Below are 19,280 nucleotides of genomic sequence, written 5' to 3' on the forward strand. Positions count from 1 at the left end.
GGGCGGAGGAAAGGTCGTGCAGCTGGGAGGCGCCGGCCCCTGCGCAGGCCAGCCAGGTGACCTCTCAGCAGACACGCGGGGCCCAGCGTCATAGCAGCCCAAGAAGGAGGACCTCCTGCCGGTGGGAGAGTTCAGCAAACAGGCCGCTGTGGGGCGGCCGCCTGGGAGAGGAGGGGGTGGCCAGACCCTGGAGCAGGGGCACCGCACGCACCAGCCCTGTAAGAGAGGGGCTGTCGGAGGGTTTGGAGCAGAGATGGACTCAGCCTAACCAGCCTTTTGGAAGAGTCACTTGCTTCCACTGATGACCCAGGCCCGGGACGGTGGAGTTGGATGAGGGGACAGAACAGAGGAGAGGGCAGCGGTCGGACTCTGGACGCATTCAGAGGCTTTGCTGATGGACTAGACGTGGGTATGAAGAGCCAAGAGTGACCTGAGACCCAGCCTAGCGGCTGCGTGTGCTGACCAGGGCTGCAGCTGGGGACGGCTGGCGTGCCCGGAGCTCAGACCACGGCCCACGTTGGAGAGAACTGGGGTGAAGGCTGGTTACCAGCCCCAAGGGTGAGGCCTCCGGCACGAGTGTAGACCGAGGGAAGAGGGGGCCGGGGAGGGGCTGAGACCTCCAGCACTTAGAGGGTGGGCTGACGAGTCTTCAAAGGAGATGGGAGTGAGGCCACTCGTTGGCAGCAAACCCGGAACGAAGCCTGGAGGGTGCTCCCTGCCGAGGGGCTTGGACAAAGAAGCTGGGGTCATCTGACAGGTAAGGTCGAGGACAGCAGGCTGGCCCAGGAGGTCCTTGCCCAGCAAAGAGCCATGCGTGTGCAAGCTGGTGTGTGTGGCAGAGTAACTGGGGATAAATCTTACAGAGGGGGTCCCTGCAGGAGTCCTTTACACACAGCGCCCTGCCACACTCCCCGGCACTGGTCCTGCCCACGGAGTCCAGTCTCTGTCTCATTGCCATGATTCCCATTCCAGCAGTTCTGGGAGAGCTGGTGAGTCTGGATAGGACGGCTCAGCTCCAGGGCCCAGCGGCTGCACACAATTGCCCCAGGGCAGACCCCTCCTTAGCTAAGCACGCGATGCCAATGCTGGGGTGCTGGGAGCCTCACACCTGCTCTTCCCTGCCCATCCCCACCCCTAGGAGGCCTTTCTCTTCCACCTGGACTCCTATCGAAGATCGTAAGTTTGTGCAGGAGACTCCAGACGTGGTTTGGGAAACAAATTCCCCACCGTGGCTCACATGCAGCTCTGCTGCTGGCAGCCACACCCTGCCCACCACACAGAGCCAGCAGAGTCTGCGTCCCCACTCCCCAGCCCAGCCCCACACCACCCTCACTTCTGGCTCCCAGCACACAGAAGGGATCACAGAACATCACCAAGGGGGATCTGATTCAACTCTGTTACTTTACTGCAACTCAGGGCAGCGAAGCTGGGCCGGAACACAGTGCCAGATCCCCGCCAAGCCCTGGGAATCTTGACCAACACCTGGGGCCCAGCGCTGGCCCCTGACACCCCAACACTCCTGCCCACGCCCCCACGGCCACGCCTGGTGCCCCCGTCTTCCTGGACCTTCTGAGAGTGGCGACCTTTCCTCCTCAGCTGTTACTGCTTCTCACAGTGAAACTGGAGCTCCTCGCACTCAGAAAACAAGTGCCCATTTTCCTGACTCTGTCAGCACCATTAGAGTAGAAGTGAAAGGTGGCCTGCATCCATCCCATGGACTTCCTTGTGACTCGCAGGGAAGGCTCGGGCAGGGTTGTGAAGGAGGAACAGGTCGACTCCAGGGCCCCTCGTCCTCTACAAATAGTGCCACGCCCACCAGCTCAGAAACAGGGGCCCCAGGGACAGGGTCGTGGCTGGTCCGGGGGACATTCAGAGCAGCAAACCCTGCAGGAGTTGTGCCTGCCCATCAAGGGGAGTCGGAAGGAGCCAGCACAGAGCCCAGCCAAGAAGCACTCCAGGGAAGACGGGTCCCTCCTCACCCCCACTCTCCTTCAGTCTGCAGGGCAAGGGTCTGAACTGCAGCAGAAGCAGAGCGAGCCCTGGCCCTCGAGGCTATGACTGAGGGGCACTCGGGACTCTGGACAGACAGTGGGCGGGGCAGCACCGGCGGGGCAGCAGGGAGGGTCTGCAGGTTCCTTGCCAGGAGCTGCTCAGTCAACGTACTGGCGCCGGCCCAGGTGGGGCGTTTCTGTGAACTGTATCATTGGACCCGCCATCTTCTCCTCGAAGACGATGACCTGGGGGAGAGACAGCTGGTAGGTCTTGGAGCCAGACCAGGGCCCTCGGGAAGGGCTGGGGACCAGCTGGAAGGAGCAGGGATCCACTCAGAAGGGGCTTCTGTCCCCTCCTGCCCGCCGAGTGCCCCCAGGGAAACTGTGCAGGGAGGGGGTTGCTGACAACCGGTCCCTGGGAAAAGTGCCCCCACCTGGTTGATGCCTTCGGCCAACCAGACACCAGGGAGGTAGAGGGTCTCCTGGGGCCCGACGTTCCAGTAGCGTCCGAGGTTTTGCCCATTGACGAATACAACCCCTTTCTCCCAGCCCTTTAAGCAGAGTAGCGACGGTGTCAGTCGACCACGAGGACCACCGAACACACACACAGGAGGCAGAGACACAGACAAAGGCCATTTGCTCTTCTCTCAGCTCCCAGGGACGGTGTTCCCACAGCCATGTGGTTAACAGGCGGGTTCTAGCTCCCGTTCCGTGAGTGCTGAACCCCCTGGGCAGGGCGCATAGGCTCAGACTGGACATAGGAGCCTGGGCCTGAGAATCCACCAGGTGGTCCTTCTGCTCTGAGCCCACCCCTCCCACACCAGGGAGGCCAAGCTGGAGACCCTCTGGGTACAGGCAGTGTGGGGCCTCTGGGAGGGAAGCCCACAGAGCCTGGGCAGGGCGGGGCTACAAACCTCCAGCTTCATGAAGGTGTCATAGGGGGAGAGGGGGACGGACAGGACACCCAGGAAGAAAGCAGGGAACGTGGGCACATCGGGGACGGGGTTCCACTTGTCTCCAAGGAAACTATGGACAGGATGGAGGACAAGAGGGTTAGGGTTAGGCTCCCAAGGCCCCCCAGCCCCCATCTGCTGACTGGGGCACAGCACTGGGCACGGGGGTACCACGGGCACACCCGCCCCAGCTCTGGCACTGCCCCGGCCATTGGGAGGGTGCGGAGCCGCTCTGAGCTCTGGAAGTTTCCAGGGCCTTGGGGCTGAGGCCAGGGCAGCTCCCAGGCTGTGCGGAGTGGGGACCGACCTCTTGAAGAAGCCCTTCTTCATCTCCAGGCTGTAGATTTTGAAACCTCTCAGGGGAGAATCGTTCAGATAGAGGTCCCCAATTAAACCTGTGGGGAGGAGGCGGGGACACTGAGCAAGGCCAATGGCAGGGGACAGCTGACCACCCAGGCACCTGCGAGAAACATTTCTGGAAAGTCTCCTGGCGAGGATTCCCTCTGAAGGGCCAGCTCCCTGAGGGCATTCTCCACGCGACGCAAAGCCTCCCCCAGCAACCCCGAAGTGGTGAGTGACCCCAGGATGTGCAGGGGGCAGCGCCTGAGGGCAACATTGGCCAGAGCCCCTCTGAGGGGGACGCTCCCTTCCAGGGGCTGAGAATCCCAACCCCATGAAATGAGGCCAAAGGGGCAGGTGACCAAGAGCTCACAGCGGCTCCAGCCTTGCTTCCAGGTCAGCTTGGTGGGGTCCCAGACTCTCTTAAGTGCCAGGACAGGTGTGGAGGGGCACACAGTTCCGGCAGGCAGGACTGCGACTTACAAACGAGGACAGGACTCCACAGTGAGAGGCCAGGGCACACCTTGGTCAGGGGCCCAGGGAGGCGAAGATGGGGACCAGGGCCAGGCTATAGTGCCTCCCACCCCAGAAGAACAAGAGAAGTGAAGGTGGGCCTGCAAAGGGAGCGCCCAGAGGAGATGCCGAGACCCAGAGAGGAACACAGGGATTCCTGGGCAGCCTGGCAGCGCTGAGGCCCTCTGGACGGGCTGGTCCCCAGGGTCCAAGAGCCCCCGGGGCTGGGCCACATCTCCTCCCTGCGGTGAGGAAGGGCTCTGCAGGTTCCCTCATCACAAAGACCAACACCTGTGAGCGCTGGAGGCCACCAGACTTCCTGCCACAGTCTGACTTATTGTCTGAGTTCTGACTTCATAACTTACATGAAACCACCCATGTTTTGATACGGAAGGGAAAAAAAAGGCAGATGTAAACAGAGACGGTTTAGAAGGCCAGGAAAAATAAAATGAACCGGTGGGATGTTCCTGGAGGAGCATAAGGAGCATTCTGTTCATGTGTCCTCCTTCCCACACAAAATGGACTATCGACGGGGCTCCAGAGAGAGTGAGAAAAGAAATTCAGCGTGAAGAACCAAGAAGGCAAATGTCTTATGCCAACTCCCCCAACTGGCCCCCGTGAGCCCCCTCCCCCCAGTGGCCCCCGTGACTCCACCTACAGCTCAGCCTCCGTGTGCTGCCATGGAGAAGGAACAGCCAGCCATGTGTCGTGACTCACCTTTGCGCTGGTCGTCGATGTTATCCCCATAGTTGACTCGCCCGCAATTCTCCACCAAGATCCTTAGCAAAATGAACCCCTGCCAGGAACGCAGCTGTCACTGAGGAAAGCCTGACTCCCAGCCGCACGGGTACAACTGCCCCTCGGGGTTTCTCTCTGGAGCCCCAGTTCTCCCTAAGCTCTGAGGACGGGAGGGAGGGTTCCCGCCGGTCAGAAAGCCACGCTCACCTCCCCATCAGCAGCTCTGTGTCTGAGCCTCCCTGCCTGACGCCCCCACACCTGCCCAGAGCGCAGCTGGCAAGCACCCGCCCCCAGCCCCAGGGCACACCTGGATCAAGGGGATAGTGACTTCCTTCCTCTTGTAGTCCAGGAACCCTACGGAGACGGTGTTCACAAACACCTGCCAAGCGAGCAGACAGACCAGGACGCATCCCATTGGCTGGGGCAGGCAGAGGGGTCCCCGCCGGGCAGGCAGAGGGAGCCGTGTGCACCAGCCGGGGAGGAGGCGGAGGCCGCGACTCCTGCCGCGGGGCCTTCTCCACACCTGCGACGCTCGGGGGAGGGTCAGGCGTGCGGGACGGATGGGCTGCTCCTACCTGCCCCCGGTCGCGCACGAGACCACTGAGTGTGCCAGACGAGGTGATGGTGGTCTCGTACAGCGTGTACCCGAAGGACTGCCCGTTCCCATCGTTTATCGGGAGGTTCTCCATGTTGACTGGCTTTTCCGAGCTGACTGGCTGCACGGAGAAGAGACAGACAGGGCCTCGCCTCCTGGGGGTGGCGGGCAGCAGGCACCCCCCCGACCCAGGGTTAGCTCTCTGGGGGCAGGGGCGGCTGGGCAGCAGGAACACTTCTTCCACTTGACTTCTCATCACACAGTCGAGCTCCGTGGTTCTGCTCCTGACTCCTCGTCCCACTGCCTTCAGGGCTCCCCACGGTCACCAGGGTGGGGGTGGGGGGGAGCAGCACGAAGCCCCATGCGCAGTGCCTGACGGCTTTGTATCCACCACACCTTCTGCACCAGGGCAGCCTGGAGGCGGCTCCAGGAGGGGCACCCTCCGCAGGAGGCTGAAGCCCCATCCCCCACCCCCCCCCAGGCTGGAGGCCAGGTCCCGACTGTGTGACCAGCCCCTCCTCTGCTGCTTTCTGTCCCTCCCGCCTCACGCTCCAGCACAAGTGGGTTCTCTGCTCTGAGTTCTGAAGGTGGGGAGCAGACCGCGACGTGGCCAAGCAGCTTCTCTTCCTTTGGGGCCACGGGTGGCTCTCACCTCCTCCAGGTAGGGCAGCACGTCCCACAGGGACAGGCAGAAAACTGGCTTCACTGCCTCGTACGTCGTCTTGGGAAGAAGGTCCGGTGGGAGAGGCAGAGGGGCCCCTGCGACACAAGCAGACAGAAGGCCGTCCGAGAGGATCCCCCGGTCACGGCGCCTCCAGCCTCCCTGGGCCTGGCTCCTGCCCACAGCCCAGCACGCCCCTGGCCCAGGCCGCTCTCAGTCGAGCCGGAACGTCACTGGGAAGGCAAGGCCAGGGGCGGGCAGGGGCCTCCACATGTCCTCGGGGACCTTGACACCTGTGAGAAGGTGGGGCTGGCGGGACCCCAACTCTGATGAGAACTGCCCCTCACACATGCCTGTCCTCGTCTGGGATGTTCCCACACACAGACCAGCTGGGGTGCAGGCTGGGGTTGAGGGGAGCAACTCAGAGCAAAATCTGGGGTCTCAGAGCAGAAGCCTGGCCCAGCAGGGCCTGGGTCCACGCAGGCAGGTACCTGAAACAGAACCGAAGAATTCCCGGAGCTTGACGTACTTGGCGGTGTAGTCCCCGGCCTCTGTCAGCACCGCGTCATAGTCTGCAAGACACCCAGCACCGTCATGGCCTTGGACCCCGGGCCCCACGACATGTCATGCGTGGCAGCAGATGGAAGGGGAGAGGCTGAGCAGACGGCAGGGTCCTCGCCCAGCAATTTGGGCATCGTCAGTCGAGATGTCACACCTACTAAATACTACTGAACGCCACCCAGAATGCCAGGCCCTGAATTTCCAGGCAGGGGGCCAGGGTCGCCTCATCTCAAGGCCTGAGGAGGGAGAGGGGCTCCCCCACCTGAGGGTCTTCCCTCCCCAGCCCGTGCCCCCTCTTCCCCTGGCTGACTTCCAAAGACCCCCCGTCTCCTACGGCTCTGAAAGCTCAGAAGTGATCCGCAGACAGAACCTTGGCCATCACACTGATGGGGCCATAAGCCATCCCGAGGGGTTCCTCTCAAAGCCCAGACCCACAAAGCTGGGTGCGCAGGGAAGGCCCGAGCTGGGGACACTTGCCGTAGCTGGTGACGTCAGACTTGTAGTCCTGGAAGTGCAGCGCCCCATTCATGAAGCCAAAGTTGGTGCCCCCATGGAACATGTAGAGGTTGATGGAAGAGCCGGCATCCACGATGGCAGACACCGTCTTGAGAACCTCTGGCGGGTGGGTGCAGAGTCAGAGAGAGAGGGAGAGAAAGAGATAGAGAGACAGAGACGGAGAGAGAGACAAAGACAGAGAGAGGGGGAGAGAGAGAGACAGAGAGAGGGAGGGCCATGCGCTGAGGCCTTCCTCCGACCCCCTCACCGCTCGTCCTAGAGCTGCCACTAAACCCAACCATAGGCTGTGGGGGAAGACGGCAGATCTCGGACCCATGGCCCGGGCTTCCAGGGCTCTTGAATCCCAGGCAAGTCTGCACTGACCCAAGTCTGCAGCCCGCAGTACGGCGGCCCCTCCTCCTGGCGGGCCTCTCCTGTGACGCCCACTTAGGAGACAGGGAGACCAGATTCAGAAAGGGAGACGTGGTTCTGACCCCCACCCTTCCCTGGTCCCACTGGACTGGAGAGTGAACCCTCAGCGCTCAGTAACAGCAGAGCAATGACATAAATGGCTGATAAATACGAACATACATACGGTTTAAAACCTCAGCACTGGTCCAAGACATGAGGGCTGAACGAGGACCTATCAGACCACCAAGCACCAAAATTACTTTCACACTCAGTGCCGACGCGCCTGCTGGAAATGGGACGGCTAGGCTCTTCCTGGGGCAGGTGAGTAGGCACGGTCAGACGTGCATTAACGAAGCAGGGCTGTTGCTGGGAAGGTGTTGCAGGAGACAGGCCAGGTGAGCTAACCTGACCACGGGAGGGCCACCCAGGTCCTCATCAACAAGAGACCGGATCAGCCCCCCAGGCTCTCTGCGTTCCTTCAAGTGGTGGTGGGAGCCACACCTAACCACGTAGGAAGCTGTGCACCTGTGTCCCTCACGGGCACGCGAGGCTGCAGGAGCAGGTGCGCCCACCTCTGCCCACACCCGTCTGCAGGCGTGCCCAGGGCTGCGGACGGAGACGGAGGATGCCTGGGCCACACACGTCCCAATGTCTGCTCTGCGCTCCAGGGCTTCTGCTTCTTCTTGACACATTGTGCTGGCCGGGTGTCTCCAGAGACACGTGTCCTCACCTGCTCACAAAGGCGTCCCAGAGCCCCGTTCGACCGCTCACTTCACGCGTCAGGACTGGTGACTCTGGACCATCAAGACCTGACTATGCGGCAGAGACTCCCCGGAGCCCGGCAGCTCCTCTGCATCACGTAGCAGCCAAGCCAGAACTTACTCTCACACTCGCGCTGGACGCAGCCCTGGACACTCACCTGAGGAGTCCAGGATGTTGTGTGGGCCGCCCCACGAGTCGAACCAGCCGGTCCAGTACTCCATTACCATCTTGGGCTGAACGCTCTGCGCACCACAAAAGCAGATGTCAGCTGGCTGAGGGAGATGGGGGCCCTTCCTGATGAGTCCAGCACCTCTGACTTCTGGACCCTTCCCAGCTGCACACCCAGCCTCAGACGCCTGTAAGCAGGGCACAGGTGAGCACCAAATGCACCTGCAGCTGCTCGTCCCCCATGTGCAGCCTCCACCCGGAGTAGAGTGAGTGGCTGGGGCTACCTAAGTGAACACAGCAGACACTGCCCCGTGGATGTGGTGTCAATGCTGCCCACGGTGCTGGTGGAGAACCCCAGGTTCCACCTGAGGTGAGCCTTTCCCAGCAGCACAGCCATGTGGTCCTCACACCGGTTTGCTTTCTAGATCAAACCAAGCTCTGCGTGTCCTCTTCAGGAGGGAGAGCCTTCCACCAGAGTCACCCTCTCTGAGAGGCTCATGTGGACACAGACCCGCAGCTGCCGCGTCCCTTTGGCTGGAGGGGTCAGGGGCCTGTGGGGTGGGCCCTCCACCAGGCCCAGGTCAGTTTCATCAGAAGTTTGCAAAACCAGACCAGAAGACCAGGGCGTCACAGCTGTCCCAGTGCAGACTCTGCCACCACGATGCCTCAGCCAGGACGTTCCAGAGTCTAGTATTGCTTCCAGATCCTGACTTGCCACAGGACTGCCCCAAGGACACAGAGCTCACTCCCGGGACCAGCTCTGCATAGCCACGTTCGCAGAAGCGCCAGAGTACCAGAGAGGCGCTGGGGCTGATGCTGGTGTCGCTGGTTCTGCCCCGCAGGTCTTCCTCGCCCATCAAGCACCCACTCTGCCACTGACAGCCTGGCGGTCAGGGGCCCCGGCACAGGGCACCACTGTCCCTTCAGGGTGGTGGCAGGTTTGTGGTCCGTTGAGTAGAAGGTCCCCACCATGCCGCAGAAAAGGCCACAGAGGTCATGACAATTTTCTAGCAAGATCAGTGGCTTGGTTTCCTTATGGATGCCTACCTCCAAGGGGACACCCTATACCTTGTTTAGGTCACTGAGTCACACACGTCAGCAGCCTCCAGTGCCAGGAGGGGTCCCACACCTGAGGGGCCGGGCTGTCCACCAATGGCCCGACGTAGCCAAGAGCTGGCTGTGCCTGGACTGTGCAGGACTCCCTGACCTGCCCCTGCCAGGGCTTCCCTGTCCTGGAATCTGTCTCCTGTGGCCACTGGGAGAATCACAGGGGATGGGACACTGGAGCCCTCAGCACACGCTGACCCCTGAAGACGTGCTCGGGGATACCTGCTTTCATCTTTTTGTCACTGGACAGACCCAGGCCGGCAAGGTGCAGCCTGGCACCCCAAGTAAAGCAGGGCAGGGGCACTGACCCCCTGAAGGACCTCTGATCTGAACGGCCCCTTCCTGGTTGAAAGCACACGTTGTGGCCACAAGTGCTGTGGACAGGACAAATAGCCTGGGGCCACCCTTCTGAGGACGACGCTGCAGGAGCCTCTGGGGATCATGGCTGTCTGAGTTCCCCCCAAACATCACCCACTTGACCTTTAACTGCCCTATGAGGGGTCCCACTGTGACCCCCACTTCACAGAAGAGGGCAGAGAAGGTGAGGGGCACAATACCATCCCCATCCTGGGCAAACTCCAGGACAAGCCCACTTGGCTCCTGGGCAACTGTTTCCCTAACGCGTCTCTTCCCCGGTGGGCAGAGAACCTGTCGTCTCAGACCCCCGCTCGGCAGGTGGAGGAAGCGGGGACACAAGCTGGGCCAGGGCCGCCTGCATGCTGTCTTCTCGCACCTGTGGAGCAGCTGTCCAGGGGCCCACTCTGTCCCACCTGGGCACCTCTCTGCATCCTGCTGGTCCCTCTAAACTCCAGTAGCACCTCCCACACACTGGGGCCCTCACCCTGGCGGCTTCACACTGTGGTGATGTTTCACGTGGCTGTCCCTCTGGACACCACATCTGCTCCGAAAAGGAACAGCTGGAACAGGGGACAACCCAGCCTCCCCCACCAACAGCCCCATAACACAGAGTGAGATGCAGCCTCTGCTCCCCCAAATGGTCACAGTGGCCTGGGCCAGATCATCACTCTCCCTGGGAGAGGACGCGGACCTAAGACCGGAGGAGTCAGTCAGGGTAGGACTTCACCATAAGTTCCTGGATACATCCAAGAGCTCCTCCCCTCCTGGCCTGGAAGGGACTAGGACTCCCATTTTCTGGTGACAATCGTCTTTCCGGGCCCAGAGCAGGTTAAGGTCAGACACAAACGAGCAGGGAATGTCTCTTCCCTCAACCCCTAGGGCCAAAATGAGCACACCTGGAACTCCTGAGTCTACAAACTTCCAGACAAGAGGCCTCTGGGACACAGCCCACCACGCCCAGAGCTTCACAAAGGGCCCCTTTCTCAAGAGGCAGGAAACTAGCTTCACGCACCAGCCGACACAGGGACCCCTCAGAGCAACCTCGCCGGGGCAGGAAGAGGGGCACAGGGGTGGGATGGGCCCTGGGGAAGGGAGGCTGAAGCCCAGGGCTGAGCCAGGGCTGAGCCAGGGCCTTCCCTCTGTCTGCGGACCCAAGCCAGGGACAGGTTCCCCACATGGAGGCTCAGCCCCGCTTTGGGAACCTGGTCCATGCTCACTGACTCACCTGGACACTTAGCAGATAGGTGACCAGCAGCTGCAGCTCGCTCTGTGACTGCAGGTTGATGGTGGCCAGCACTGCAGGGGAGGAGAACAGAGAGTTCTCCCCAAATCCAGGAAGACCTGGACCCTCCTCACCCCACCAGCAAATCAACTAACTCATCTCGACTCTGTCTCCCACCTCCAGTCACAGCTGACTCCTGTAACGTCAGGAGAAACCCCACCACTTGGCAGAGCCCCCCACCCCGAGAGGCACACCCCCCTGAGACGCACCCACCCTGCACTGCTCTCGATTGACATACTCTTTAGACCAGAGCCCAGAGCCTACAGTGCACGTCCAGTGCCCAGTACAGGGTGCCCTTCTAAACCAAGGCTCCCTTTTACATCTTAGGGAATGGCTAATTTTCTGTTCCACCCCCAAGATCTTTAAACGGCTTTCTGCCAGAAAACGGGATCCCTGAGAAAGAAACCACGGACATGGCCCTGAGGCTCCTTGCCTGCGTCTTGCTCCTAGATGGGGGGCCTGGGGAGGCAGGGGAGCCACCTGGGCAGCTGGCCCCCCAATGCACCAGTGATTACAGACAGACAGACAGACAACAGCTGGGGCTCCAGGAGGTTAAACGACTTGTCTCAGGTCACACCACTGGTGAGTGACCCACCTGTCTGGGTAAGACTGCACATCCAGGCCCTCCTCACCAGAAGTGGACACCTGAGACAGGGGGCCAGCCTGAAACCTTGGCAGGGTCTCAGAGCCCAGTCAGCACGGCCAAGCGAACCCTGCACCTGCTCCGTCCTCCGTGACAGCCCAGGAAACAAGACGGAGGAGGAGACAGTAGGGAGCAAGAACGGGAGATGGGACGGTAGTTCAAGGATACCTCGGGTGCCTGGAAAGGGGCGGTGGGTCTGGAAGCCACCTGAGAGCCGAGGGGACTGCTGGCCCCCACCCCAGCCCCCTGCTTCTCCACATCCCAGCCTCACGCCCCCTCTAGCCCAGGAAAGCGGAGGCTCGGTGGGAAGAGGACACTATGAACAGGTGACCCCTGCCGTTCCTACTGCCGGACACCCGCAGTGACGGCCCGAGGGTTCTCCTCAGGCATCACTTCATCCTGCGAAGCAGCACCCGCAGCACCATACAGGATTCCTCTCACTGGAACACGGACTCGCCCATCACCCACGGAGAGAGCACCAGCCACACCCCCACCAGCCCCCAGGGCCACTCGGTGCCTCTTCCCTAAACTGCTGGGTCAGCGCCAGATGATCCATCAAGAGGCTCCCAGACATGGGAAACAGAGCAGAACCAGTTAATGTGCAAAACAGTGAAATGCCCTCAGAGAGAGATGAGAAAGACAGAGTCCCTGAACAAGCAGGCTGTGAGGAAAGAAATATGTTGAAGAGAAACGTGAGTGTGACCCAGGAACTAGGACTGGAGGAAAACAGCTGAGGATGTCACCCATGACACAGCAGGGAAGGCGGGGATGAACCACCGCGCACTTGGAGGGTCACCACGGCGGCACACAGGCCAGACGGGACAGCACAGCCGGGAGGGGCCAGCTGGCCGCCCCGCCCGGCAGCTCGGACGGGGCGTCCCGCAGAGACCACGACTGGGAAACCTGGACAGACAGGCGGACAGACAAGAGGATGGGGACCCAGGCCCAGTCCCAGGGAAGGCGTGCCGGCCGCGGTCAGGCCCGGGACAGCGCGGCGCCGGCGCCACAGGGCTGGACCAGAATCTGACAGCGCAAAACCTGTCGACACCAGGACAGGAGTTCGGAAGAGAAAAGAGGGAGGGAGGAAGAGGGAGAGAAAAGCCCTCAACAGGAGAGGAAAATAAACGGGGTAATTACAGCAGAAGCGCGGCCGCCAGTGAGGGCGGGGAGGGGTCTGCACCGCCAGGAGGGCCGCGGGGCCAGAGCGGCAGCGGAGACCTGAACCCTCGGCGGGAAGGAGCGCGCAGCCCCACGTCACCGAGATTTACGGAGAAGATGCCCGAGAAGAGTTAAATGTTCAGAATGGTCACTGCCGGGCGCTGCGCGCGGAGGGCCACACTGTTTCTTTATGCGCGTTCCTATGATTTTACTTTTACACCTTGGGAAAGCCTTACTTTACTTTACTTTAACTAAATCGTTTAAAATAAGTAATTCCGGGCGGCAGGCAGCGATCCGGAGGCTGGGGGCGGGGGTGAGGGCGGGAGGAGGAGAGGCGGGGGCGCGAGGGGCGGGGACCAGCGCGCATCCACCTCCCTGCGCCTCGGCGGACAGGCCGGCAGCTAAACCCGCCCCGCCCAGAGGGCCCCGCCCCAGCACGGCCGCAGCCCCTCCAGGCGCTGAGCCGGTGCGCGGAGCCCGGAAGCAGCCGCGGGGACACAGCGCCCCGCGTGGAAGCGACGGGAACTGCGCCCGTCTTACGGTGGGAGGACAGGCCCCCAGGAGACCAGCCAGGTCCGAGAATCGCCCCGGACGCCAGGGAGAACGACGACGTTTCAAGGAAAAGACACTGAAGGTACCACCGGAGGTCGCGGACAGTGTCATGCATGGGGAGGCCACCGCGACCCAGAAAGGGGCAGGGCCGGTGTAGAGAGGAGGGTGGTACTGGGCTCGCCAGGGGCCAAGACGGGGAGGCATGGGGCCAGGGGCCAGGGAGCATGGAGGAGGGGACGGTCAAGGGGACAGCGGAGAAACAGAACACCCTGCAGGGACGTGGGCCAGCAGAGCCCTACTGGAGGGAGAAAGAGCAGCACATTTATGTGCGGGTGTTACGGACCAGGAGGGATAAAACCTGGTTATGTGGGACAGGACGGGGCCGGGGAGAAAGGGCTTGCTCGTGTGGGAGCAGCGCGTCCACAGGACAGGGAGACGCAGGGCGACGGCCCGGTGTAGGGACTGAGAGGCCAGCCACAGGGTCTACCCAAGTCCACCTGTCCCAGCCTCCCCTACCCGCTGAGGCCCAGACCCACGCACACAGGAGAACAGGCATCAGAGAACTCCGCTGTGGCTCAGGCCGTCTGGGGGAGCACAGCCAGGCCGGGGTGCCGCCCCCGTCCCCCGTCCCCTACATGCCCAACAGGCAAGTACCTCCATCCACGACCCCCTTGCTCAGGCCGTCCTTGTTGTCTGAGGTCAAGAGCAGCTCCACGATACCCCGGTCCTCCAAGGCCTGTGAGGGATCAGACTAGTCAGCCTGCCGTTCCTCAAAGGAGAGAAAGGGGGAGAGTCTCCACAAATGACTGTTCTGTGCAGAAAGCCGCCTGCATTTCAACAAAGCTCCAGTCAGCTTGAGCTCCCACCGTGGCACTCCCGACTGTACCATACACTGGACGCAAATATCTGACTCCACCCCAGGGACCCTTATTTAACCGGCAGAGCATGTAGCCCGAGCGCAGCGAGTTGAAACAACTCCCCAGATGGAGCCAACGTGCAGTGGAGGGTGGGGCCATGGCCTCAGGTGCCGGAGTGAGAGCAGCCCCCCAGGAAGACCCCCTACCACTGCCACCCAGTTAAGGATCCTTTACTCCTGGCCCCGGCAACACCACGTGTGAACTGTGCTTCCACTAACCTCAACCAACAAAGAGTAAACAGGTGAGGACTCTGTGGAACTAAAGGGAGGGAGAATGGATTCACTAATTAGTAAATGGTGCTGGGAGATGTGGTCTTGACCAGAGAGGAGCACCAGACCCGCACACCACACCAGAGCCCATAACACACCCCACAGAAAGAGCGTGGAGACAGGGCCCAAGCTGACGCTTACTCTCTTGACATAGGGCATGTAGGCAGGGTCTCTGTTATAGGAGCCATACTCGTTCTCCACCTGCACAGCGATGACAGGTCCTCCGTACCTGTACTGGGGAAGACAGAAACGGTCAGGGCATGGGTGTCGTGGGAGCCACAGAAGCTCGTCGCCGAATACCAGAAATACATCCCACTTCAAAGTGCAGGTCTCAGAAAGCTTGGTGTATAATTGAGTGACGTCAGAGGACATGGAGCAGGAGGCTCCAGGCCCCCGTTCCCCTGTGGAAACATCAAATAAACAACTACACACTGACTAAAATAACTTCGTAGGGGCTTTGGAAAGAAGCCAAGTGTTTAAGCAAACAACTGAATGCCCAATCAAAAAGAAGACATTTTTTGAATGGCAGGAAATTCCATGTTGTCCCGCCCCCTCCCTGGTATCTCATGGTACAGTCAGAAGGACCCACCCCGATTACAGTCCCCTTCCCCAGGATAGAAGGGACAGAGCTTGTTTGCAACATTCAGAGCTGTCTGTAGGCTGCCCGCTGCCTGGTGGACTAGCCTCTGCTATCTGACTTGGAGATCAGACGGAACATATTGGTACAGTTTGGACCTCTGGCTGAGAGCTGCAGAAGACAGGGATGGCCCACAGCATGTCAGCACTCTGGGGACTACAGACCCAAGGATGCCTGGCAGCAAAGTGTCACAGGCAGAGGAACACAGAGAACACCTCAGGCCACAGGAAGAAGCCAGGGTGAGACTCAGGGAATCAAGGCATAAAAGCAGCTGGGGGAAATTAAAAATAAAATAAATAAAAACATACACACTAGCCGGATAGGATACATGCCAAGAAAACATGTGAAATGATCTCAAGCCTTCATCCTAGGCTGATCTCCAAGAGCCCTCTGAATAGTAAAGGTGTCCCTGCAGACTGCAAGAACTGGGAGAGGGGCTGTTTCCTCAAATGCCCAGTTTTCAACCAAAAAACATGGCATACAAAGAAACAGGAAAACATACCTCATTCAAAGGGACAAAATAAATATCCAGAAACAGTCTCTAAAGAAACACACCACTGAACTTACTAGACAAAGATTTTAAAATAACTGTCATAAATATGCTCAAAGAGCTAAAGAAAAACATGGACAGAGAAATCCGGAAAAGGACATACAGACAAAGTGAGAGTATCAATAAAGAGACAGAGACTATTACAAAAACTAAACAAAAATTCTGGAGCTGAAAAGTACATTATCTAAATAGAAAAATTCACCATAGGAGTTCAACAGCAGATTCAAACAGGCAGAAGAAAGATCGGGCAAACTTGACGACAGGTCATTTTGAAGTATTGCGTCTGAGGAGCAAAAAGGAAAAAGAAAGACGAAAAGTGAACAGAGCCTGAGGGACTTAAGCAACATCAGTAAACAGACTAATATATTCAGTAAGACACCCTAAAAGGATAATAAAGAAAGGGGGAGAGAGATTATTTGAAAAAATAATAGCTAAAAACCTCTCAAATTTGAGGAGACATAGATATACAAATCCAAGAAGCTTCCGTGAACTCCAGGGAGCATTAAATCAAAGACCCATACCAGTACACATTATCAAATGTTCAGAAGCCAAAGACAGAGATTCTTAAAAGGAGCAAGAGAAAAGTAACTTGACATGGACAAAGGGTCCACAACCTTGCATGACACTTGGTCCTATCCAAAACATCCATAAGACATTCTCTCCATAAGACATTTAGTTCATGCCAAAAGGTCCTTGAAATTTGGTCCTGTCCAAAATGTCGATGTGCATTCTTGGACAGGACCAAACATCAAAGACTTTTTAGCGTGGACCAAATGTCTTATGCACATTTTGGACAGGACCAAATGTCTGCTAACCGTCCCCAATAAGACTATCAGTGGATAGCTCATCAGAAATCTTGCAGGACAGAGGCAGTGGGATAATACATTAAAGTGCTGAAGGAATGACAAAAAACTACCAGCTGAGAATTCTATATCCACAAAACTATCCTTCAAAAATAAGAGAAAACTTAAGATATTCTCAAACAAACAAAATCTGAGGGAACTCATTACCACTAGACTTGCCTAACAAGAAATGCTACATGGAGTCCCTCAAGGTGAAATAAAAAGATGCTAGACGAGAACTCAAAGCCAAATGAAGATATAAAGTTCTCCGGTAAAGGTAAATATGTGGAAAAAAATGTACAAACCAGCACTATTAGAATTTTAGTTTATAATTCCACTTTTTATTTTTACAGGATTTAAAAAGACAAATGCATAAAATAATTATGAATCTGTATTAACTGGCACACAATATATAGAGGTATAATTTGTGACAACAGTAATAAAAAGGGGGCAGAGCTGTAAAGGAGTAGAGCCTTTGTTTGTGACTGAAGTTAAGCTGGTGTCTACATAAAACAGAGTGCCATAACTTTAGGACAGTATATGTAATCCCAATGGTAACCACAATCAAAATATCGACAGAATATACAGAAGGAGATGAAAAGGGAATCAAAACTTATCACTAAAAAAATCAACTAAATGCAAAGAAGGTAGTAATGAAGGTGATGAGGGATAAAAAAAGAACTATAAGACATACAGAAAACAAATAACAAAAGTAAGTGCTTCCCTATCAGTAATTACTTGAAGTGTAAATGGATTAAACTCCCCAACCAAAAGACACAGATTCACAGAGTGGATAAAAAAACAGTATCCAACTATGTGTTGTCTACAAGACACTCATGTTAGATCTACAGACAATCACAGGTTGAAAATGAAAGGATGGAAAAAAATATTCTATGCAAATAGTAACCAACAGAGAGCAGGGATGACTAATACCAACCAAAATAGACTTTAAGTCAAAAGCTGTTAGAAGACACAAAGAAGGACATTGTATAATATACATGGGTGTGTGTGTGTATGTGTGTATACACACATACACATATATATACATACATATATATATTCACACAATGATACAAGGGTCAATTTAGAAGATACAATAATTATAAACATACATGCACTGAACATCAGACCTCCAAAGTATTTGAAGCAAATATGGACAGAATTAAAGGGGAGAAAGTGGCTCTATAAAAACAGGAGACTTCAATGCCCCATCTTCAGCAACAGAGCAACCAGGTGGAAGACCAGCAAGGCCAGGACACAGAGGCTTGAGCTGGACCACAGACCAGCTGGACCCCACACACGCACGGAGGACACAGCGCCCAACAGCACAGAACACGTTCTTCTCAGATGTACACGGAACACTCTCTAGAATAAACCGTGTGTTAGGCCACAAAACAAGTTTTAATGAGTTTTAAAAGACTGAAATCATATGGAGTATCTTTTCCAGTCAGAATAAGATGAAACCAGAAGCCAACAACAGAAAGGAAACTGGAAAATTCACAAGTATGTGAATAAACAACCAGTAGCTCAAAGGAGAAATTACAGGGAAGTTGGAAGATATCTTGATACAAATTAAAATGAAAACAACAGAACAAACGTATGAGATGCAGTGAAAGCAGTGCTCAGAAGGACATTCACAACTGTAAACACATTAGAAGAGATGAGAGCTCTCAAGTCAACAACCTAACTTTTCACCTTAAGGAACTAGAAAAGGAGAAACAAATTAAACTCAAAGGCAGCAGAGGAAGGAAATAATAAATTTTAGAGCAGAGAAAATATACAGACTAGAAAAACAGTGGAGAAAAAGCTACAAAACCAAGAGCTGGTTCTTTGGAAAGATCAACAAAGTTGGCAAAACTTTAGTCAGATTAATAGGAGAGAAAAAACTCAAGTAACTGAAAATCAGAAACAAAACAGATGGAGACACATTTATACTAAAAAAAATTTACTCCTTGCTTATCTGAAAATCACATTTAACTGGGTATCCTCTGTTTTATTTGCCTACCATGCAGATGACCAGCAGTTCCTTTGATCTGAGTGTGCTGTGAGTATCCCAAACCATTGACTCAAAGCAGTTTTTACTGATGTTCTAATTTCTTGGTGTCACACTTCTTATTTTCACAGAAGCAACTGGGTTAATTATTTTCATTCCTGCTTTTTCACTGTTTCCGATTATTACATGCAGTGTTAAGATACTCCCCAAAATTCGCTTTGACGCCTATGCTTTGAATGTTGGGTGTGCCATGCAGCACCTTTTTGGTAGCAGAAGGATGTACCGTGCAATGTCCTCAGTGGTAACTTTACAACTACAAGAAGTCCTGCCGTCCCCCAGGCAGGGGCCTCCCCACATATGCTCCCCCCAGCAGAGCAGAGCCACTGGGCTGTGGGGACACAGACGGGGGTTTCCAGTTATCCGGGCGTCAAGGGCCCCTGGAGGCAACACTGAAATAGATAGACCTCCAAAGAGACCCCGCCGTGGGGAGGGCTGGGCCCTGTGTCGAAGGTGCTGCGAGCCCCTGGCCTGAGGGCTCCACCCAGGCTGCGGCCACCACTGGGGGACGGGGAGGGGGAGGGAGAGCGTGCCCACCCTTACCTGGAGGGGCACCACCCTGGACATCAGGTGGTCAAAATAAAGGTCCACTGCGTCAGCGAAGCCCTTGTAGGTTGTCCTCAGCCTCATGCCGGAGTCCTGGAGTAGCCAGCTTGAACAAAGAGGAGGGTGATTAGTTTTGCTGTCTGTGGGTTCGCCCTGGGCAGGGTGATGCATGAGAAAGAGGCA

The 19,280-nt window shown here is 56.8% G+C and overlaps 1 protein-coding gene across 2 annotated transcripts in view; it reads right to left on the bottom strand.

Annotated features, from left to right (window-relative positions):
* Positions 1-1,382: 1,382 nt before the first annotated feature.
* The window catches only part of GLB1L2 (galactosidase beta 1 like 2), a 30,734-nt gene continuing 12,836 nt past the window's right edge, over positions 1,383-19,280 (bottom strand). The window contains exons 5-19 of one of the 2 annotated variants that reach the window (XM_072954020.1): positions 19,095-19,203; positions 14,614-14,706; positions 13,941-14,022; positions 10,877-10,947; positions 8,177-8,261; positions 6,829-6,966; positions 6,282-6,362; positions 5,782-5,888; positions 5,110-5,250; positions 4,842-4,913; positions 4,514-4,592; positions 3,252-3,339; positions 2,906-3,017; positions 2,426-2,542; positions 1,383-2,237 (exon numbers count right to left, since the gene is read on the bottom strand). In XM_072954020.1, the coding sequence (XP_072810121.1) occupies positions 2,151-2,237; positions 2,426-2,542; positions 2,906-3,017; positions 3,252-3,339; positions 4,514-4,592; positions 4,842-4,913; positions 5,110-5,250; positions 5,782-5,888; positions 6,282-6,362; positions 6,829-6,966; positions 8,177-8,261; positions 10,877-10,947; positions 13,941-14,022; positions 14,614-14,706; positions 19,095-19,203 (1,462 nt within the window). In that variant the 3' untranslated portion in view covers positions 1,383-2,150. The remainder of the gene's footprint in view (positions 2,238-2,425; positions 2,543-2,905; positions 3,018-3,251; positions 3,340-4,513; positions 4,593-4,841; positions 4,914-5,109; positions 5,251-5,781; positions 5,889-6,281; positions 6,363-6,828; positions 6,967-8,176; positions 8,262-10,876; positions 10,948-13,940; positions 14,023-14,613; positions 14,707-19,094; positions 19,204-19,280) is intronic. The other variant, XM_072954021.1, reaches the window with a different exon arrangement.

Source organism: Vicugna pacos, chromosome 33 (genome assembly GCF_048564905.1).
Source record: "Vicugna pacos chromosome 33, VicPac4, whole genome shotgun sequence".
NCBI lineage: Eukaryota > Metazoa > Chordata > Mammalia > Artiodactyla > Camelidae > Vicugna > Vicugna pacos.